The sequence below is a fragment of the Acinonyx jubatus genome, chromosome A3, assembly GCF_027475565.1.
Source record: "Acinonyx jubatus isolate Ajub_Pintada_27869175 chromosome A3, VMU_Ajub_asm_v1.0, whole genome shotgun sequence".
Classification (NCBI taxonomy): Eukaryota; Metazoa; Chordata; class Mammalia; order Carnivora; family Felidae; genus Acinonyx; species Acinonyx jubatus.
This window is the reverse complement of record NC_069388.1, coordinates 99,350,829-99,374,520: the sequence shown is the minus strand read 5'-3', so window position 1 is coordinate 99,374,520 and position 23,692 is coordinate 99,350,829. Positions and strand designations below refer to the sequence as shown.

The 23,692-nt window shown below is 41.8% G+C and overlaps 1 protein-coding gene across 6 annotated transcripts in view; it reads right to left on the bottom strand.

Annotated features, from left to right (window-relative positions):
• Window positions 1–851: 851 nt before the first annotated feature.
• RMND5A (required for meiotic nuclear division 5 homolog A) overlaps window positions 852–23,692 on the bottom strand; it is a 67,711-nt gene continuing 44,870 nt past the window's right edge. For 3 of the 6 annotated variants that reach the window (XM_027052673.2, XM_053200876.1, XM_027052672.2), the window contains 5 exons: window positions 18,785–18,951; window positions 17,961–18,126; window positions 14,809–14,911; window positions 12,718–12,872; window positions 6,941–11,429 (listed from right to left, as the gene is read on the bottom strand). In XM_027052673.2, the coding sequence (XP_026908474.1) occupies window positions 11,366–11,429; window positions 12,718–12,872; window positions 14,809–14,911; window positions 17,961–18,126; window positions 18,785–18,951 (655 nt within the window). In that variant the 3' untranslated portion in view covers window positions 6,941–11,365. Of the gene's footprint in view, window positions 1,082–6,940; window positions 11,430–12,717; window positions 12,873–14,808; window positions 14,912–17,960; window positions 18,127–18,784; window positions 18,952–23,692 lie in introns of those variants that run through there. The other 3 variants (XM_027052671.2, XM_027052669.2, XM_027052670.2) reach the window with 3 other exon arrangements.

Genomic DNA, 23,692 nt, shown 5'->3' with positions numbered 1-23,692 from the left:
TTTTTCTCTCAAAAATCGATAAATAAACCTAAAAAGAAAAACTGATCAGCGTCTTCTCGCAACATCTTGTCTTTTGTTCTTTCGTGGTAACAGATGAGCTGATACCTCTAATAAGGAAGCATAAAATCTTCAGGCTGTGGTTGAGGTCAAATATACATACTGAAAAGTGCCCATATCCTAAGTATACGGCAGCTCCAAGACATCATTACGTGAAAACACTCAATATAGCCAGCACCAGGTCCACAGAGAACTTTCCCTGCCTTCCTAAAACTGCCTTCTGCAACCTTAATTTTCAAAAACCAAAACAGTTTTAAGCAACAGAAATCAAGAGGAAAAAGTGTCGCAGATGTGAAAAGGCAGTTGTGAAAGCTAAGAAACTTCCCGTAAGACAAAGTCTTGCCCCTGCCCCCCTCCTCCCCGAACATAATCAGCTGACCAGAACCAGACGCCAGTCCAGGGACTGAGACTCAGCTCAGAGCTGGCTCCAGGCTCAGAGCTGCCTGTGGAAGCTGTCCCTGGGTCCCTGAAAAGGGTGACAAGGAGCATCCGGCCTCCTCATGGCGCTGGCTGTGGAGGGCCAATGTCAAAGAACCAGGGCCAGGGTGAAGGCAGGAAAAGGGCCTTCCTTTCCTCCGCTTTCAGCTCAGGTGATGAGCAGCGGGGAAGCCACACTGGGGAGGCTCTGGAGAGGGTTCAAGACTTACTGATTTTTTCATACTCCCTAACTTACCACACCATACTTACCACAACTAAGATGGTAAACACTACTTTGGGGATTCAAAGTATCAACATAGGAAAAGGTATGCATTAGAGTTGGCGCTCAGGACCAGGGAGAAAATAGAAAAACAATGTGCAGGCTGAGGCCTAAAGCATGTTCAAGGTGGGCTGTGAATTTAGGCTCAGGGCTTGCTGGCGACCACAAGCACCTCGCCATTCATCCTGCACAGGCACAAGGAGCACCTCATGGTTCAAAGTTGGCAGCCTCAGGTCCAGGTCATGGTTCACTTGCAAGTTCTAGCCTGAAGCATTGGTTCTACAAACTCCCCCTGGGGGATGATGCCGACAACACATTCTTTGGACCCTGAAAAACAGGAAGTAGAGAAATGAGTTCTCCATTATGCAGTTAACTTGGTCACAGTTGGCTGGAAACAGCTCCAAGGCAGTTCACTTAACATTCATTCATTCAACAAAACATACCCCATTGGCGGAAGAAAAAAAGTCAGAGAACTTTGTCGTTTCTTTCTCCAGTTGTGACACTGCTCTTCAGAGATCCCCACCCTACACTTGAACATCCCGCATGACTCCACAACCACTGAGACGGGGAGAAGTCTCTCTTTTTCACCAGCAAGAAGCCACCCCTTCCTCCAGCCCCGGGGGCAGATTCTTCCCTGCACACAGTTTTGTGACCACCAGGGTTAGGTACCACCTAACCTGCCCCTAAAAGCGGCTTGAGTTATGTTTCTCCACCAAAGGGAACTGAAGGAGGCCACGATTGCCTTAGATTAAGTTAAATGCAGAGGCTGTGAACGTAGCTTCCTGGCTCTGCTACTTTGTGTGTTTTCTAGCAAGCGCTTAAGGCCTCAAAACTTGTCTCCCCACTTGTAAAATGGGGGTAATGATAGTCCCTACCTCAAAGGTTGTTGGGAAGGATATGAATTCAAATGTATTTTTAAGCTCCTGGAACAGCTCCTGGAACATAGTAACAAGATGTATACGAAAAAAGTACTAAATTTTTCAAAACTGGTGTAGTACCTATTACACTCTGAATGCAGTCACCTGATTCTCCCAATTCCTATTCTCAGAAATGGGCACACAGTAACCATTTCCAACAGATACACATTTATGTATGTACCCAGGGATCTCAGCATCCCAGTGCTAGGGAGGACAGCCCTTCCTGTGCAGCTCACCTCAGGAGAGCTCACTCCCAGATGCACACAGCCTTCACACTGTCATTGAAGCTCCCCTCAGCCTCACCTTCTGAGTGCCACCCCTTACGCCCCCCACCGCCCTGCTGCAAGAGAGCTCCACCATGCTTACAGCCGTCGAATAAAGTTGGCAGAGCAGAAAAAGCCTGTGTGTTCTACCATTTTGTCACCTCACCACCTACTGAAGCCCCCACCACTTTGGGAAACCTCACTTTTGCAGGCCAGTTACTAATTCCCCTTTTCTGCTCTCCTTTAGGTGGTTGTGATCTGCAGATGTCATTTGTTCTTATGTTTTAGCGACTGAAATAAAATAATAGCTACCAGTTATTTAGCACTCGGCATGGGCCCGCTCTCTCATTTGGGCCTCATCAGAACGATGAAGTAGGAACTAGTACCATTCTTCTTACAGATGAGAAAACTAAGGCATAGGAAGTTTTGGTCATTTGCCCAAGATCACACTAGAACCTGGTGGGATCAAGGTTTGAACTCAGGTCCAATCCTGTAGCCCAAACTCTCAGCTGCTACGCTATTACTGAGTATCTTATCTGCCCTTTTTTTTTTTTTTTTAATATTTATTTTTGAGAGACAGAGCAAGCGAGTGCATGAGCTGGGGAGGGAGAGAAAGGGAGACACAGAATCCAAAGCAGGCTCCAGGCTCTGAGCAGTCTGCACAGAGTCCAACGCGGGGCTCGAACTCATGAGCTGTGAGATCATGACCTGAGCCGAAGTCAGATGCTTAACCGACTGAGCCACCCAGGCGCCCCCCGCCCCCCCGCCACCTTTTTTTAATTGAAGTATAGTTAAGACACGATGTTAGTTTCAGGTGTACAACATAGTGATTCAACAACTCTATACACTATGCTATGCCACCACAAGTGTAGCTACCATCTGTCACCATATAATGTTTTAATAATACCATTGACTATATTCCCTACATTGTTTTTAATTTTAAAATTTAGAAGTTCTCTAAACTCTCTGTAAGCACCTCAAACCAAAAGTATTTTTTTTTCACCTATGCTGCCCAAGGTAGAAAACGAAGGTTACCACCTGCTCTGAAATCAAACAAATGGGAAAGAGTATGTTCTAGAACAAGAGTAGAGTAGGGATCCTGTCTGAAGTTAGGGTGAGGGCTCTGCTTCTAAAACAAATACCAAGAGGGGCCAAGAAATGCAGCTCATGGAGATGGTTCAGGGATAACTAACTCATTTGTCTAATATCTCAGGGCAGGTGGAAGGCTGCACTGACCGCTGGTGCTGATGGTTTATTCCTTTATGTGAATGAAATGTCACCTGTTTCCTGGCTGAGATGCACAGTGCAGGGGGGTAGAATTCGCAGGTTGCTTGCCTACCAACCATTCTCCCCTTTTCCCTTACCAGCAGAACCCTTGTTGTATTACAGGGGGTGACGTGCCCAGACATTTCCCAGACTTGCCCCCAGCCAAGTGTGGCTAATAAGTCATTGGCTGGAGCTTCCAGGAGACTCTTCAAAGGGGCTAATTCAACTGCAAGCTCCTTTTCCCACCCCTTTCCTCCTCTTTTTGCCTAACACAGTTATATGTCTGACAAAGAGGTGAAACTGAAGCCACACCTTAAGGTTGTGGAGAACAGGAGCCTGGGCCCCTGACGGCAAAAACCCTAGACTGCCTACTCCTCACATGCCACTGGTACACACTAGTCAAGTCAAAGGCTATTTGCCCAAATTTCCTGTACTACTTCTCAAAGCTTTCATGACAATTTAATAATGTCCTGTACAATTCCTCTTTAGGACTAATTGATGAGCTCACTAATCTAAAATCACTAGAAGCAACAGGGTCTTAAGAATGAAAGGAAACCTAAAATGCATGTTCAGAAACTCCCAAAATGATTAGTCTTGAACACTGACAAATAACAGGTTTCCTTTTAAAGAACACTTTTCTTCTAGAGGGGAAACAACATCAAAGTCCTTACCTTAAACGGCGGCCCTTGCACAGTGGCTGAATGCAGCCTTCAAACGGAGTTAAAAAGATCCCTCCTGACTAGAAATTGGCAGAAAATCATACAACCCATGTAGTGTAGAGACCAACATATAGAGTCTGAAGTGAGAAATTCACCCTTCTAGAAAATGTAGATGACAGAAAGAATGGAGACTGTATTTTAGAACACCAGGGCAAGGAAGCCCATCATTTAAGAGACCTCACCATAAATTGGTTCTCTGAAATTATAAAAACGTTCAGAGCACTGACATTTTATGATAAAACATCTTGCTGGGTTTTCTTCATTGGATTTCTCACTCTCACAGTATCTGGGTCTCCACTGAGTAGACACCAAGTTTGTCTTGTTCACCATTCCATTCTCAGGACATACAATGCTCAATACTCACTTTAACTGCTTACTGTACTGGCCTCCCATGCTCTAACCTCATCCCCTCCGCAACCATCTTTCATCCTACTGTAGCCAGAGTGGGCCTTAAAAATACACAACTTATGGGGTGCACGGATGGCTGTCGATTAAGCATCCAACCCTTGAATCCAGCTCAGGTCATGATCTCATGGTCTGAGATCGAGCCCCTCATAAGGCTCCATGCTGAACGCAGAGCCTGCTTGGGATTCTCTCCCTCTCTGCCCCTCCCCCACGTGTGCACACTCTTTCAAAATAAGTAAACATTAAAAAAATACACAACTTATTACATCTCTCCCTTCTCATCCCTCCCATTGTCCTCCAGTAGTTAGGTCACTGGTGGGAATTAACCTCACCAGAAGGGTCTCGGTGCTCTACTTTTCTCTACCTCCCAGCAGTCCTAAGCTGCAGGAGGCCCAGGGCCCTGTTCTCTCTCAATGCCTTAAAAAAAACCCATGTCAAATGACTGAAGGTGCCATATCATTGTATGTAAGATGTTTTCTGCATTTAACATACACACATCTGGGGCGCTTGGGTGGCTCAGTCAGTTAAGCATCCGCCTTTGGCTCAGGTCATGATCTCATGGTTTGTGGGCTCAAGCCCTGCATTGGGCTCTGTGCTGACAGCTCGGAGCCTGGAGCCTGCTTCGGATTCTGTGTCTCCCTCACTCTCTGCCCCTCCCCCACTTGTGCTCTGTCTCTCAAAAATAAATAAAAATGTTAAAAAAATTTTTTAATGACTTTTAAAAAAAGCAAAAAAAACCATACACACATCTGTCTGTTATTAAACGAAAGGATTCTAATGCACAAGCCAGTATTTAGAATGAAACACTTGCTTTTCCAAGGAAACTCAAAATTCTCTGTCACATAGCGCTTTCCTAGGCACTACTTACAATGTTGAGGTATGTTACGTTAGCATAGAAGATTCATAGGAGTGTTAAGAACACCCCACTACAAGGAAAAGTTTTGGGAAAAAAATTAAAAAAAAATGAGTATAATACTTTCTGTCATACATATACTGACAGATTTCAAAGTAGCTTTGTGAATGGATCATTCTCTTGTCCTTTAATGCAAAGTTTTTAAAACTGGATCTCGACCCATTAGCAGGTCATAAAATCAACTTAGAGACTTGGTGAACATTAACAAATAAATCTAAAGTATCAGTGTTATCACACTTTAGAAGCATTCATTTTGTAAAACTTGTCTCAGAACTACAAACTTTATGTGTACACAGGGTTATGAGATTTTCTTACTGGCTGCCACAAAACAGTGTGTCCTCTGTGAGAGGGTGAGGGGCACCAAGCTACTGTTTAGTTTGGTCTAAGGGTGCGTTTCCAGGCTTTCTCTTGCCATTACAAAAAATCCAGTTTTCCATCTTTGGTGATCATCATTGCCCATTTTAGTGGGTAGGGGATGGGAAATGCATTTTGCCATGCTGTAAATACAACACTCCTTCAACTGCCTGGGTGCTTAAAGAAATACACTCATTTTTAAAGTGTACTCAAACTGAATTCAAAGCACACTAAATTTAACTTTTCTTGAGGACTCAAGTCTTAATCATCAAGAAAAGGGTAAATTTTGCCCAGTGAGCGTGATCCTTACCTCAGAAAATAGGGAGCATCCGAGAGGCTCCTCGTAAGGGAAGCCAGTTCTCTCACAAGCGTGCAGATTCTGATTCAGATCTGGGTTGAGGCCTGAGATTCTGCCTTTCTCACAAGCTCTCGGGTGATGCCGACGCTGCTGGAAACTCCACTTTTGAGTCCTAGAGAGCCCCACACGTTGCAGGGATAGGTGGCGAGCTCTTTGGCCGGGCTGGCCAGACCTCACCTATATACCACCTGAGCCACTAGCTCCAAATGCAACGGGGTGGGACCCAAGCGAGGACCCACTTGTTCCCAAGTAGGAAACATTCTGAAATCTCCCGTAAGAATGAGTCTTAAAAAATACACAAAAGCAGCACACAAGGATCCTTGGTCTCTACCACCTTAGCTCATCACTGAACAGGATAGACAACTGAGCCTGCTTCTTCTCCCTGGCAATGCCGACCGTGCGTGCCCCACTCTACCGACAGCCCGAGTACAGCTGTCTCAGGGCTCCTCTTCCAGGTGACACGCAATCGATCACTCCCGTCAAAGGGTCCCGGCTATGCACAGGGTGTAGGAGCCTGCAAACACTGATGTGAGCCTGCCCTAGGAATTGGGATGGTGACCGGCCACCTCCTCTTCTTACACTGCTATGGCACAGAACAGGATGGGATGGAGACAAAGAGATTCTCTTAAATTCTTGGCATGCAGGCCCTTCACAAACACAGGCAGCAGTGTCCTCTTCTTACAACTGACGCCTCCATGCTCCCCTGCCCTCGTACCTCTGTCAGCTGTCACATTTATACAGACGGGTTCCACAAAACACTTTTTAAATGTGCATTTCTTTAATTTTTAAAAATATACACAGGAGAAGCCATGTGTTTTACATAGGAATACACACATTAACAAAGCATTTGTTATAGTTTTCCAAAATTCTATTATATCAGTCTGAAATTTATAAATTAAGTATAGCAGAACTTTTAAAGTCAAAATGAAATCCCTGAAACTACTGGATGCAGTGGACTTTTTTCCAAAATCAAATGAACAGAGAATATGAATATGGTTTGTGTTAAATAAGGTTTATTGTTAGCTTTATTGCCTATAGTCTATAAGATGCAACTTTATTGTGCCTTTGCAAACAGGATACATTTCTTAAAAAACTGATCAAAATTTTCCATACATATAGCTCTATATGATAGATTACAGTGCAACACTATTTTTGTTACATAATTATAGAAATACTATAGAACCCAAGAGCACAGCGTAAGCAAAAGAAATACAATCCTGAGCCATCTGAACAAGATGATTTAATGAATCCTTTTAGTGTAAGTTTAGAAAACACGGAGGAGAAAAAAAAAGATACATGCACACTGCAGTCATGAGCAAAATACATTAAATACCTGTTCCTTGCTAGACACAGGTGGGGGACTATGGTGAATTTCAGACACATGCACACGCACTCACACTCCCATCTACTCCTGCTTCCCTCCCATCCCCAATACATTCACTCCCACCCCTTCCCCAAAGAAAAGATCAGGCACTAAATCCTAGTGAACCCCACATCTGCCTTGCTGGAGAACGTGAAGGGACTGCTAAAATAAGAGTAGAAATCCTCACCCACAACATGAAACAAAGCATGTGCCGTAAGCCAATTCCAGCTGCTTTTGCCTCTTTGGAAGTAAACGAAGCATATGCTCACTACAGTTTACAACTGTAGAGGGAAAGGTCTTGAAAACAAAACTGTTTTCCCTCCCTATCCCCTGAAGTAAAATCAACAGCGGAAAACTCACCCTAAAACTAATTGCCTCATCTGCTATTAAAATACATGTGTCATTCTATTTTTGGTATCTATTCAATCATAGTTCAGTAAGAACAGTTCATGAAGTCTGTACCTGCTTATAGTAAACACTACTGTACCACATAAAACCCACCCCGGCTGGACAGGCTTATGAAGCACCAAACCTTCTACGTGTGTGTTCCTTGCTAACATTCGCTCAAGACCACAGCATCCTAGTGTTACCAAGGATAATGTACGTAGAGTTAAGTAACGAAAGGTATTTGGTTTGTGTCTTCACCTTACACATCCTGGTGATGAAATTAACCAAACCATGCCTTCCCTGAAAATAACCTGAGTCTGCTGACTATGCAAACTGACCAGCTCGACTGTCAGTCCACTAATCAGAGGTTGAGCTGGAAAACCAGAGGGCTAATGTCTACCAGCAGCTTGTCTTGTGCGGATAACCAAGAGTTCTTGGTTTTTGCAGTATCTATTGTCCCAAAGGCTGAACCACTGAGGTGGAAAGAACTCACAGCATCAAGAATACTGAACGAACTACACAGCCTGTGGGACTGCCTGGAGAGAAAAGAGGATCCTCATTCCCCACAGGACGTGCTGTGGGTTTTAGTGTCTCTGTGTACATCAGCTGCTACAGAAAGAAAAAAAAAAGATTAACTCCATAACTTTCTTATTTTCAATTAAATGCTCATACACTCACAAAATAGTCACACACCCTATGAATATGAGGTGGCTCTTCTCTTCAACATTTTTAAAATCAAGAGGCACCAATACCCGTTCATTTATGTATTAGAAGTCTCACAGAATCACCACCAAAACGACAGAAATGGCATTTGTGATGATCACACAAAGGAGAAAAAGATCGAAAGATAAACTTAGCCGCCGTATTTCAGACTGTACTTGAAAGCACAGACGCTCTGGCTAAATTAGAATCTAAGGTTCTAATAAGGTTTTCTTGGTTTCGCATAGTCCCATGGCCTTTGTCCGTGACTGATAAATGGAATGGTTCCTAAGGTAATTGAGGAAACCACTCTGCAATTCTGTTTTCGATGTATATTATTATAATTAGTCTGCCTAGAAAAAAAACCCTTGGCTCTGTCATGGCCTTCTGCAAACAGAGGAAGAGCATGGCGAAGAGCATCCTCCTGCACTGTTGACTACACGGCCTCGACGATAAGGTCCTGACGCCACTGGTGAAGGGGGTTCCAGAGCAGAAAGGACCACATGTTGTATTTCAGCATCTTTGGTTAAGGTCTGGCCTTGTCAAATCCACCTCTCCTTCCCATTTGTCACCAATGTTTTAAGCCCATGCCTTTAGTTAAAGGTCACAAGACATAGTTTTCATGTCAAATCAAGAGTTTCAAATTTCTGGCCCTACCCTGCCCAGTAGGACTGTAAGGACCTTACACAGGAAACTGTAAAATCCAATGCTTCAGTGAAAAGCATGCTCTTTTTAAAGTTTCATGAGCTGCATAGAAAACTGTCAATAGGATTCCCAACACTGGGAGAGGGACAGAGCACTTTGTCCTTAAAAGTGGCCTGAGCCAATTATATGAAGTGTGTGGCCCCCCAAAATATTTACCACCAGCCTCTAGAGCAACATCTATATTGTACAAATCTTATGTGAAGCCTAAATGTTTTATACGTTTTTCAGGTGGAAAGGTGAGAATAAGAGTTGTGAGTAAAGCTAAATCTGGCCTAGTGAGAAAAAAGAAGTAAACAAACAAACAAACAAACAACCTCTGGATTTTAATTCAAAGGAAAATATAGGTCATAAACCTGTTTTACATCCTCAGCCAGAGTTGCCTGGAATTCTCTACCTTCTGTTATGGAGTCCAACGAGCTTCTCTCTGCTCTCTTCCTTCACTGCTTAACCGGATAGAGGGGAAACTTTAGGGAGGGTTCCAACAGGAAAGCAGAAACATGGCTAAAGTCCCGGTGGGGCCAAGACTGAGGTCGGACAGAGCAAGCGTCGTGCCTGGATAGCCTAACGCTGCCCAAAGCGGTCACCCGGAAGCCTGACCACACACAGCAGTCAAGCAGCGTTCTGCTGCAGGTACTCCTTTCCTTTAGACGTACCCCCGCTCTCCCAGACAAACATTTCAGGACAAACCACCTGGTCTGGTATGGGCTGGTACGCTACTGCAAATGCTGACACTTTCCAGTGAACTCAGCACCAAACCTGTTTTCTCCCTCCCTGCGGAAGAAACCAATCTGCAGTTTAAAACACAAAGTGTCCCAGTCCTCTTTACTTCTGTGTTTTCTTCTTTCTCCATTTTCTCATCAAAGTTTTCCTATATTGACGTTCAGTTCCACGTCAGATGAAATAAAGTTGCAAAATATTTGGTGATTTCCACAGAACATTCTTCTCGTAATGAACTGACTTAACGCGCTTAAGTCAAACTGACTTAACGTGCTTAAGTCAGAAGTATGTCCAAAGAAGTCCTTTCCATGTAGTTCGTTCATCATATAGAGAAAGACTCTTACACATGGCTATTTCTGGACAGTGCATTAAACGAAGATACCTCACAAGAGAAAAGATCATTATCTGTATCCATTAGAATAATATACAGATTCACAGTCAATGAGATGATACACTTTGCAGAAGAGAGGCATTGAACGGTATACTATTCAAATACAAAAACAGCAATAAACATATTCTGCACTACAGAAAATATGCTAACTTCTAACTTTAAGGATTTAAAGTAATGAGTCTGGTAACTGCATTTTAGGACTGGAACATGCTTCTTCCCTTCCAGGGACACAATGTTTGATGCCGGTGCACATATATATATACATACACACACAACACTGTGTCTGCAATGATATACAAAGAGACAGACAGCCGAGTCCTGAAGGCAGATTTCAGAGAATAGGGCTACCAAGACCAAGAGAGCAAATATTAACTTAAGAACACCTCTAACTTCAGAATTTCATTTTATTGAACACACCTTTTAAAACAAGCACCTCTTGGCAATAAAAGCAAAGAAACACGAGTACTCCTTCCACTCTGTTCTAGTGGAAGACTTCTCACACCGACCTGCTAAATTCATGATGGAATCAGAAACAGGCAGCCCACTAGGGCTACAAGCAGAGCTCAAATGCAGGTCTGCTAACTTCTCGGGGAGAGCTGGAGCAGAGGAAAACACCAAAAAGCAAACTGGGCATCTATCACAGCTTTCTTCCTTAAGCAAAACAAATGCAAATTAGTTTTATAACCACAATTCAGTTTTTCAAACTTTTTCTGAAGAATTTTCATTTAATTTTGTATACATAACAGGAAGTAAAACTTTTTCACAAACATTCTCAAACCTTACAATTATCAAGAAATGACTAAAGTAAAAGCAGGAGAAATATTAAACACATGGCAGGGAGGTTGATTTCTGTTTCTGCTCTTAAAAAGTAAAAAAATCACCATATAATTAAGTACAAAAACCTGCATTGAATGACAACTGCTGGTGTATTTACTTGATCAAAAATGAAGACCAAGAATATAATAAAGCCCTATGATAATATTCGTCTGGAGCACTCCCCTCAGTGTGTGTACACTAAAATGTTGGCAAAGTTTCTGGAGCATTAGCTTATATAAACACGGGAGTCCTCAGTTAGCTGCATTAAATGGAACGTTCTCTTCTGAAATGCGCCACAATTCAGTTTCACTTACAAATCGCAAATTAAAGTTATCTCTTCAGAAAAATATCTGTTTGGCATCTCCTGGACTTTGTTCCATTGGACAATATGGACATTTTAATCTAAAGACAAGAAAGAAAACATTGAATCAAGGAACAGGATCAGTACTGAGCATTCAATTTCCTCTACGGAATGTCAATGTCTTTAACAGTCACACACTCTCCACACACTCACGTCTGTATTTTGTTTTGAGGGTTAACTGTGCTTTCCCTTATTATACCAGCCAAGCTCTGAAGGGTCACAAATAAATACCAATCAAGCCAGATGCTAAACTGAAGGCTTTCCTTCAGTGGAAATGAGTGAAAACTGTTTTGTAAACAAAACAAAGACAACGGTTTTGAAAATTGCTCTTGCAGTTTCAAAAGTAAGCCCAATTTTCCTCCTCCAAAGTTTAGGCTGTGCCTGTCTTTGAACAAGCTTCGAATGGACTGGTCACACAATCCATTCAAGTGCAGCAAATCTGATGCCAGCGGCTGAGCCTAGAAGGCTTGCTGCCTACCAAGAACGACGCCCAGAACCAGCACGGTCTAGTCACCACCCACCGGCACCACCAGGGTTGCTGCATGGTCTGGGAAGGGCACAGATAGCTTCATTACATGCGAAGACTTTCTTTTAAAAGAAAGACTTTACCATAACAGGTCTCAAGTGAACTCCAATGAAAAATGTTCTAACTGCCTAAGCTAGAAATAGGCTTTTGTGCCTTTTTTCCTTTTATTATAAGTTGGGCCCAGTATGAGTATAAAAATTATAAATGTATATACCCTGAGAATTAGCAATTCCAAGTCTACAATTTATATATCACATGTAGATAAAGTAATTCTCTTTACAACAACAAAACGTTTAAATGTTCATTGATAGGGAATTGGTTAAATAAATTATCACATTTCCATATGGTAGAATACTCTGCAGCTCTAAAAAAAGAATGAGGGCTCTTTCTGTAGCATATAAAAGACCTTCAAAATACATCATTAAGTAAAAAAAGCAAACTTGAGTACCATATAGGGTATGTTACCATTTGTGTAAAGGCAGGGGGGAAATGACAATATACTGCCTACCCAAAAGTTAAGAGTTAAAGATCATGCTCATAAATCTAATCATCAAATTCATGAACAAATAAAAAGACTGACAAGAAAAGAAAAGAAAAGAAAAGGAAAGGAAAGGAAAGGAAAGGAAAGGAAAGGAAAGGAAAGGAAAGGAAAGGAAAGGAAAGGAAAGGAAAGAAAAGAAAAGAAAAGAAAAGAAAAGAAAAGAAAAGAAAAGAAAAGAAAAGAAAAGAAAAAACATCAGATACCACCTTCCCACTAAGTTTCAAAAGAAAATTTTTTTACCAACATTTAAAAAATCACTTACTTGCTACCATTAAACATTTTATTCAGGGCATCTCTTGATATAATATGACCACAGACCAATTTCATGGGTGGATTGTTATCTGTTGTTTGCTGACGAAGAATGGGACAGGCAAATATAGAGTGATACCAGCACTTTTTACCAAGGTCCACTTCAATCTTCAAAAAACAGTAAAAAGGCTCAAGTTACGTCTCGGAAAACCATCTACATGTCAATATGCACTGGGAAGCAAAAACATTTATCAGTCTACTCATCCAAATGTATCTTTTTACAGCACTCTTACCTCAAAGACAGGCAGTCTTAGGGATTCAAGCCTTACTTCATAATTCTAATTAACCTTCAAGATTATTTATAACACTACTTTTCAAACTAAATTCTGATGTCTGAGGAGTCAAAGGAAGGCAACGCTCTAGATGTCGAACACTCCTGAAAATCTGTCAGAATAGATATACGCTAAGAGCAAAGCCCACCAGAAACCCTGTTTTGCAGCACACTCAGGTAGGTGGTAAAATTCAGTGTAATAATTCCTTTAAAGACAGAATAAATAAGGCTTACTTTTATGCAAGGTTCAGATCTGAGTTTCCCATGTTCTGTGAATAATGGTCCAGAGAAACTACCTGAAACAAGGACTTTAAGCTCAAGTTCAGCAAGACCTCTCACAATCTGTACATCAGAGCCATGGTAGGTGTACCAGTCATTTCTCTTCACAGGGAACGAAACAAACAGAAGCTATGAAATCACCTAGCACAATGGTTGGCACACGACAGTGGGCTCCACAAACGTCAGTTCTTTCTGTTTTCTTTCCTTCCAAAATGGTTATCAATATAAAGTCTATTACCCAGACTCTTTCAAGAATGTTGACCAAGTGTAACAGAACAATCCTGAGAAATAATGGTCCGATCATCACCTCCCATTGCTTTACTACCCCAACACACAGATGTCAGGTGAATTCAGACTTCAGCGTGCTCTGTGCTCATGCACAAATGTCAGAGATGCACATAGCACAGCTGGGAAGCTGCCAGATTCTTGCAGGCACCTTCCTCAGCAAAGCAAGTGAAGGCTCAAGTTCTTTTCACTTGTTCAAATAAGCAGCAGTCAAGGAGGGGTGCTGCCTGTGTCCTGACCACACTCAGACTGGGAATGCACCTGTGTCTTTAATCAAAACAGATCTCTGAGGAGGAGCTGGGGCAGCCAACCGACAGTTACCAGCTGGAAGGTGACTGTGGATAAACCTGTGCACAGGCGTGGCAGACAAAAAGCAAAAGCCAAATGCGTATTTAGCCTTTTAGGGTCCGTGACACAACCGTGACAGGCATGATAACTGCAGTACAAGTTTTAGTGCTTACTGTCAAAGGTCACATACAATGACCTTTGCCACTCCATGTCATAACTCCTATGGCAGCAAAGCTGGAGTCCCTACTATGTGTCCCATGTTATTCTAAGCATACCAATGTTATCTCTAGTCTTTAACAGCCCCAGAAAGGGAAGGAAGGTACCACAAACTACTGCTTAGAGAAGTAATAGGGTTGGCAAGTGACTAGAGGTGATGTTTAAAATCATGGCCTGGAGAGCAGTGGACATGCAGCACTGAAGGGCCGCTGAGGACTGCACATGTACCAGGGACAACCTTTATTTTAGCAGCTCTGTGCTTATTTTGATTCAGCACAAACCCATGATTTCATAAATATCGATGCTTAACACAAAACTAAATTCAGCCAGTTGACTCACCGCTCTTCTATTTTAAAAAACCGTAGTCCGAGTGGTTTCTCCAGGGCCCTGCAGAACACACTGCATGCCACAGTACAGACACCACACACACCTGTGATGTCTTCCTTCACTAGCTCTCTACGTCAAAATTGTATTCGTTTTTTTCTACGTCAAAATTAAAAACGAGAAACTCCAGCGCCTCCAAAATGTACTAGCTCCCCATTTCTATTGTTTTTAATCATGTCTACACACGACATACAAGAATCCTGGCTGAACGGCTACAACGGTGTTCTCTCGTTAAAAGGCAAAACAGGGATTTTAAACTCTTAGCATCCATGTTCTTCTCATGGCAGGAAAAAACAGAGAACGGTAGAAAGTGGAACTCACAGGCAATTCATCTTTCTGGTTCCAAACTCCTGTGCACTGCCTCTGTTCTATCACGGCTTTGATATTAATTAACGCTGGCAGTGCCACACAACCTGCTGAGAAACTGGGAGAGAAGAGGAAATGTCAGTGCCAGGCCAGGTGTCAGACAGCTTGGTCCCAGGAAACATCAATCCCTCCAGACTCCATGTGCACAGGGTCCTGGCCATTGGACAGGGCACAGTGCCCTCTGCTTTGTTAAATCAGTGCCAAGAAAAAAAAAAAAAAACACCTTCACATTTTACAAAACCACCAAATTCAATGGGCTCTGCTTATCAGTCATTAACGATATCCTGAAACAGTTTCTTGCTCAGCCTCCTTCTAGACCCTAGACCAGGATGCCCCTGTCCAGGGCAGAAGTGCTCATTTCTCAGACCCAGAAATGCTCACAGTCGTCTCTCAGCCGAGTCCCTCTTCAGGACTGCCCTCAGTTGAAGCAAGTCACCTGACCAGGGTCACATCTGATGACTGCTCTGGGTGAAGATACAGAAGCCCAGCTTGTCGCCCTAATTTGGAACAGCTTCACAGGCCCACCATGGCGCCAGAGCTCCTCAGGGATGTGCTGAGGCCTCTGATAAGACTACTCTGCAGTCCAACTTACCCTAATCCTGCTGCTTTCATTCTGCCACGGGGGCTCATCCTAACAAACCTCCCTCGTGTCATCTCCACCATTTCACACTCTGTTCCCCCAGAGAACCTGACCTGCAGCCTGCTCATGCATTATAACAAACTGCCTCATTGTCTCCTATGCTCAGCTGGAACACCCCACGGAAGGCAGAAGGTACCTTGTTCACCTTTGTAGCTCATACAATGCCTGGCACATAGCAGGGATCTAAAACACTTGAGGCATTAAATAAATAGGAGAGCTAAAGAAGTTATTTTCTTAAACAGGTTCATTGACTTCTTGTTTTCAAGACCCACTTACATGCTTAGATATTAAGAATCTCAAAGGCATTTGTTTCTGTGGGTTATATTATTGTACTAGAAATTAAAACTGACACATTTAAAAAATATCAATTTGTTTAAAATAATAAATATATCACGTTATAAATAACATTCTTACCAAAAAACAAAACAAAACTCCGTATTTTCCAATCCAAAAATTGTGACAAGACTGGCACTGTTTTACATTTTTACAAATCTCTTTATGCCTAGCTTTATAGAAGACAGATTCTTATATCTTCTGCTGCATTCAATTTGTTGCAATGTGTTCTTTTGATTTAAATAAATGGGGAAAAAATCTGGCTTTAAACAGATAGGCAGTAATTTAATTGCCTTTTCAGATAATTGTGATATTCCTTTAATGTCACACCAAAACTCAACAAGTAGTAGATTCTTAAAGGTTAGTTGCAGAGTGGAGTGAATCCTTGCCACTGAATTTTTTTGTTTCCTGCTACATTAAAATCCAATTGTCTGTCTCACACTGTGAATGAATCTTTTACTCATGCACGATTTTATAAGATCACAGTGAGTTAAGATCTTCTAAGTGTTAACACATTTCATTACACAATCTCAAAAAAATCAAATTCATTAATATCACCAATCTCATCAGAAAAGTATTGGGAAGGGACCCCTGGGCAGTTCAGTCAGTTAAGCATCTGACTTTGGCTCAACTCAGGTCATGATCTCACAGTTCATGAGTTCCAAATCTACACTGGGTGAGCTCAAGCCCCACTGTAGGAGCACTGTCAGCACAAAGCCTGCATGGGATTCTCTCTCTCTGCCCCTCACTCACCTGTGCACTCGCTTGCATGCTCTCTCTCAGATAAATAAGGGAAGGAAGGAAAAGAAGGAGGCAAGGAGAAAGAACAGTATTGGGAAGCTGGATGCCCACAGTGGCAGATACAAGTTTTCCAAAATTGCTATCTTAGCTTAAACTCATGAATTTAAAAGATACAAAAAGATATAGTCAGTTGCTTTCCTTGACAGGCTCACTTCATACATGTGAAAAAACAGCTGCCAAAAATCTAAGTGTAATTAACTGTAGTGATTCTAATTTTTTTTTTTTAATGTTTATTTATTTTTGAGAGTGAGAGAGACAGCACAAGCAGGGGAGGGGCAGAAAGAGAGGGAGACACAGAATCCTAAGCAGGTTCCAGGCTCTGAACCATCAGCACAGAGCCCGATGCAGGGCTTGAATCCACGAGCTGTGAGATTAGGAACTGAGCCAAAGTCAGACACTTAACCAACTGAGCCACCCAGGGGCCCCAGCTGTAGTGATTTTTTTCAAGTAAGAACTATTTCGTGAAAAAAACAACTAGTGGGGGCACTTGGATGGCTCAGTTGGTTGAGCGTCCCGACTCTGGCTCAGCTCATGATCTCATGGTCCCGTGAGTTCAAGCCCCACATCAGGCTCTGTGCTGACAGCTCAGAGCCTGGAGCCTGCTTCAGATTCTGTGTGTCCCTCTCTCTGACCCTCCCCCACTTGCACGCACGCGCGCACTTGCACGCACGTGCGCACGTGCGCGCACACACACACACACACTCTCTCAAAAATAAACAGTTAAAAAAATTAAAAAACAACAACTAGTGTATTGGCTCATAAAAATCAAGCAACATACACAGGTGTTTTCTGAGACAAGAGGATACTTTGGCTTGAAGTTGAAGTGCTTTACGAAAACTTCCCACTTTGTCACACAGAATATTAAAAAGGTGTGTACTCAAAGGTGAAGATGTAATAAAACTAATAATTTTAAATGTTTTGTCATGAGCAATCTTTTTTTTTTTTTTTTTTTTAAGAACAGTCTTAAGTAAAACTAGTGTGTCTTAAACTGCAAGTGTGTGGTGAAATATTATGTGTGGGGAATATGCCAAGTCCTTTAGGAGTCTGGGACCGCTCTGCTGATCTGCGAGCTAAGGCTCAAGCAGTTTAATACACCACTGTTGCTGCACCATCTGTGGAAATATCGGCACAGTGAAAAAGGCTCTGGGGGACCCCCAGAGGTTCACAGATGACACTGCTCTAAGACTGTTTCATCACCAATTGTGATGATCTCCTGAAATACCAACCGTACTCTTCTTCAGAAAGACAAACGTTCTCTTCAAAAGCGAGACAGGAAATTAAGAAAAACTAAAGCAAGCAGTGCATATTTCAATAGCAGGACCCATTTCCATACCTGACGCTGAGAGGGGACTCCACTGAGAGCCCCAGGAGGGCACAGGCGTCCCGAGTAAAGATGTCACAGATGTCAGCCCACTGGTTTGCATCAAGTAGGTGAACGTATGGTGAGTTCTCAATCCCTTGTCTCAGGTACACAAGGCTTCCCATCAAAACCTGAATGTCTAAACAAAACCAGTGACAATTTGGAGGTATGAATGAGCACTCCTGAAACAGGGGCTGACGTGGGGGTGGGAAGCTGAGAAAGGCAAAAATTCCCCCAACTGACATAGCCTAAGTTATTAACAATGTCTTTTAAAATTCTGGTCCTTAAGCTTGGTTTATCCCTTCACTGTAAATCAAAGAAACAGCATTGAGAGAAAGGGGAAGAAAAGGAAAACACTGAATACGAACTTCAAGTTACTTTACTCTTATACACAGCATAGTGTAACTACCATTATCTAGATGAGTAATGATAACGTCGTAAATGGGGCCACCAAACATTTCTGGCTGTAGAACTGGCCAGGACTCCCACACTGACATTTGGTGTCACTGCTGCCACCTTGGACACTTTGTGGTGGCATGCCTGCCTGCTCTTTCTCCTATCTGTTACATACAGAATCCCCAAAATGCAATGTCTCTTTCTGACTTTGAATCCAAGAGGCTTCAATGTTTTACTTTTGTTCTAGGTCCACTCAGCGATCTAATAATAATCTAAGCGATTAGCATCTACAATTATTTTAGTTCCTTAGCAAATTGGTATTAGATCTCCTTAAGATAAACCTAAATCCCAGTGGTGGCTATAGGTCTGTTCCAATTAAAAACATGTGACTCTAAACTCACCTTTTTGATGATTTAGGGCAAATGGCTGAAAATTTTTAGCATATTGTAATGCTTCTCGCTGATTCGTAGTTCCGCCCATTAACAAGCTAATAAAATACAGTCTGTGTAGTTTAAATTCCAAGGAACTGTTTTGGGCTATGAGCATTTCTCGGTTTGATACTGCCCATCTAAAGGAAAAGCAGAAAAGATTTTAACAGTAATTAAGAGCCGGCAAAGAGTGTCAAAAATTCTTTGAAACCTAACAACACACAAAAAAGGGTCTGGTCTGCCATCTTGTGGAAATCAGTGGTAACATCAATCCCTTGGCCCAGAGACTTTTGTAAAGAAAATAAACATAACTACACCCAAAGAGTGTAGTTTCAGCTAGTGAAAGTAAGATAAAAATAGTAAGTCAGATGACAATTAAATATTTAGTAAGGTTTTATACAAGACAAGATGGACTCTGATGAGTCACAGGATATATTTGGAACTTGTACAAGGCCCACTTTGAAGCAGGTGTCAGCCATGAGATTCACTACTCAATTGCCCGTATCCACTACTCTTTTCCTGTTAAACTGACATGGCATATTTATAAATGAATCATAAGATTCTGAATGGGAACCATCTATTTTTAGACTTTTTGGGGGCACAAGATTTTGTGCTGCACACTTTGAGATTAAAAACAGCAAACAAGGTTATTTGTGCCTCAAGGTGTTTTCAGTCTAATCCGGCAGATAAAACTACATACATATCACATTTATATCACACTGTGCCATAATGATTTGTACAAACATACTGCTAATGAAGGAAAGAATATCCAATTCTGAAAGATCCAAAGTACAGGGACTCAGGACTCTCCGGTACACACAGTTGGGATAACCAATGTTGAGCTGGGTCTACCACTCCAGGTGGGCACTAGGCAGAAAAGTGTACCAACCAGCTGTTAAAATCAATTTTGCAATCAAATGGTAAGGAAGCATTACTTTATCTCTTTAAACAGATTAAGATGTAGGAGCCATATCGTATTTTTCATCTGACTTTCAGTTGGACAAATATTCTAACCCATTTCACCAAGAACCAATGGAACGTGAACTGGGTATGATTATAAACCCGGAGCAGCTCTGCAAACTACAAAAGTAAAATGTTTCAGGTTCCTCATAATGATCAGTTGAATGGGATTAGACTTCACAGAACTCTACTGTTACAGGATCCTACCCTAAGGGTTCCACATGCACATGGGTATTCTAATCAACCTGTTGATGCATCCACATCTTAGAGTCCAAACATGAAGCTTCTGTGACTTCAAAATCAGGGTTCTTGCTAAAAATATTTTAAAACTATATTCATCACTTAGACTTTGGCAATATTTACTTAAATTTAAGTAAGCTTTGAAACCTTGCCTGGTCGCAACACCAAGTCTGAGATAAATCCTGCTGACACCAGCAACGTACTTTTGGCAGCGATCTTTCATGAATGCCCAACGCCAACCACCAGTACCAAAAGTATTGAGCGTCTGGCAATATCTAGCTTGTCAGGGACCTTCATGATTTCCAGTTCCAAGGAGTACATTTATTTTTATTTTTATTCCAGTATAGTTAATATACAGTGTTGTATCAGTTTCAGGTATACAATCTAATGATTCCACACTTCCATACATGACCCAGTGATCAACATAACAACTACCCTCCTTAACCCCCTCACCTATTTCACATATCCCCCTACCCACCTCCCCTCTGGAAACCATCAGTTTGTCCTCTACAGTTGAAAGTCTGTTTCTGGGTTTGCTTCTCTTTTTTCCTTTGCTTGTCTGTTTTCTTAAATTCCACATGAGTGAAATCGCATGGTATTTGTCTATTTGGCTTTGCAGCTCCATCCACATGGTTGCTAATGGCAAGATTTCATTCTTTTTTATGGCTGAGTAATATCTCATTATGTGTATACACCACATCTTCTTTATCCATCTATCTACAGACACTTGGCCAAGCAGTACATTTAAATCATGTTGCTTACCAAAAGTTTATCCTACACCCCTCACTCATAAAATCATGAGTGTGTTTTCCTACTAACAAGGAAGGAGAGGCAGCAAGCTACTTGTTTTCTGTTTCTGATATGAGGTACATGTGTAAGAGTCTACAGAGTCCAAGAAGGGAACTAATAGAGAGTAACTACAAATTTTAATAAACAATGAAAGTCAACAGAGAGGGCAAAGTCCTTACGTAGGCAATTCACAAAGGAAAAAATCTATTTCATTTTCACAGGCAGATTTTCAGGATATAATATTAAAGGTGGGGAAAATTGTCCTGTCTAGGAAAAAATAACTCCCAGTTATAAGAATCTTTAATGGTAATGATTCCAGGGAAGCTGGACTGCATGCATTGTTCACCAACTGTTATGGTGCATGGGCTACAACAACCCAGACCAGGGCATCAACTCTCAGAGCAGCACCAGGAGGCCAGAAATAATGGGAGGACATAACGGTGGTCCAGAGGACAGTGACTAACACAGTCTATGCTGTCCTACGTTTTACAAAATTACTTTCAGTTAAGAAGGCAGTAACTTTTTAAGCAAATGCAAAAGTAAACGAAATTCTTAACTTCTTTTTTAATCAAAAAAGCTAACAGTAATTGCAAATTACATTTCCTAAAAGTAATCCAAGCCATGAATTATGATTTTAAGCTCTGCAAACTATATATATATGTAACCCATTTAACTTGGAGAGGTATTTAAATACTGGACAATGTAGTTCCTAATTTATCACTTATTTTTACTCACTTTCAAATTTAGCTATAAACAAGGCTACAAAATAATCAGAAAAAAAGCTAACATTGCTAGTTCCTAACCCCCAGGCCCACCAAGAAATTTTCAGGAAAAGTAAATAGCTATTTCATTACAAAAAGGAGCTGGAGAAATGTGGGGGAAATGCAAACTCCAAATTCACAGAATACAAGTTGTCATGTATTTCTTAAATTACATTTCTTGACCTTCTGTCTTGAAACAATGTATTATCTTCACTTAACTTTTGAATATTATATTAAGCCTAAATCTCACAAAGCAAAGCATTAGATTAACCATTTCTAAGCTTCTCCCTTCCTGGCAAAATGTCATTTTCTACACTAAGGATCTCTGCTCTCAAACGTGTAAACATATGTAAGTAAGCATTAAGGTGAAAACCTTGCCTTATAGCACCTCTCCCTCATACCTCCAGCACCCACATTTGTATTGTCCTGACCCCAATTCCTTGGCCACAGTTGACTGGCCAGGTAAACATGGGTTTTAAAGTCACACTCTTGTGGTGTCTCATATAAATGAATTCATCTATCCCTTATCTCCTTCATGATCACTTCATGATCCTGTATCTTTTGTGCTTGAAGTTCTTAATGATTGCCTTCCTTGACAATCAGAACATCTGCCTTAACTAATCTCTGGAATCTGGGTACAAATTTCACAGCAGCATTTTTATCTACACTAGCAGCCTCCCCAGAGAGCTAAACGTTAGCCAGTTCATGATGACTTCTGAATTGATGAAACCATCTTTGGCAGTAAAGTTCTTCTTCAATCTCCTTATAATTACTGTTTTCTTTCAATATGGCCAACTGCCACATGGCCAAACTAACCTTTTTAAAAAAAAAAAAAAAAATTGCAATCCAAAGTAGAAGTAAACATTCCTTTTAAACCATAAGCAGCTTTCCGTTCCTAGTGCAATTTAAATGAAAGAATGTCAAAGTGGCTCTACCTTGATTTTTCACATTCATAGTGCTTTTTTCAGTACGGCTTCTATCATGACTTTGTTCAGGCCTGCATCTCATCCTGGCTCCGCTCTGTCGATGGCATTTTCAACTTTTTTTTTGTTTTTTAATGTTTATTTATTTTTGAGAGAAAGAGAGAGTGTGTGTGAGTGGGGGGCAGGGGGCAGTGGGGAGAGAGAGAGGGAGACACAGAATCCGAAGCAGGCTCCAGGCTCTGAACCATCAGCACAGAGCCTGATGTGGGGCTCAAACTCACGAATTGTGAGATCATGACTTGAACCGAAGTTGAACTCTTAACCGACTGAGACACCCAGGTGCCCCTCAACTCTTTCTAATCACGTGCAATTTCACTTCTAGCAATTCACCTTTGTTGACCAAGCTCCTCTTTCAAAAATCCATTTCTGTAATATGTTGCACGTGTTTATCTCTGGGGGATGAGGAGGCAAGACAACTACACGCTTGCTGAGGGGTAACGAATGTGTGGTGACCAATCACTGACAGACTTGGAAGAAGTGATGTGGTTGGCTGTGATCAAGATGCACATCTGTTATTTATGTGGTGATTTGTTATTTATGTGGTGATTTGGGAGTAAGGTTTGTAGCTTATGCAATTACTTACAGTTTACACAGAACTCGAAGCAGGATCCAGGCTCTGAGCGGTCAGCACAGAGCCTGATGCAGGGCTCGAACTCACAATGGCAAGTCATGACCTGAACTGCAGTCAGAAGGTTAACCAACTGAGCCACTGAGGCACCCCAACTTTATAAAAGCCAAGAAGGTCCAGAGTGGCACAAAGGAGAAAGATGCAATGTTTGAAGAACTAATAAGCAAGTCCACGTGTCTATGGCACAACTCTTTTTAAAGTAGGCTTCATGCCCAATGTGGGGCTTGAACTCACGACCCTGAGATCAAGAGCCGCATGCTCCACCAACTGAGCCAGCCAGGCGCCCTCACTACGGCACAACTCTTAAAGAAAGAAAATTAGGTTAGTTTTCTTTTTCTCACCAAGATCCCTGCCCCTCCACTTTTCTTAAGCAGCACAGGGGTGGGTGTCGGCAGGAGCAAGAAGTGGTTGGCCAATAGGAGAAATTAGCGGTGTTTGTCATGTGGTGTGACAAATTAAAGGAGGAAAATAATGAGACTAGAATGGAGACAGAGGTTCAGGCCAAGAACCTGACATCTGA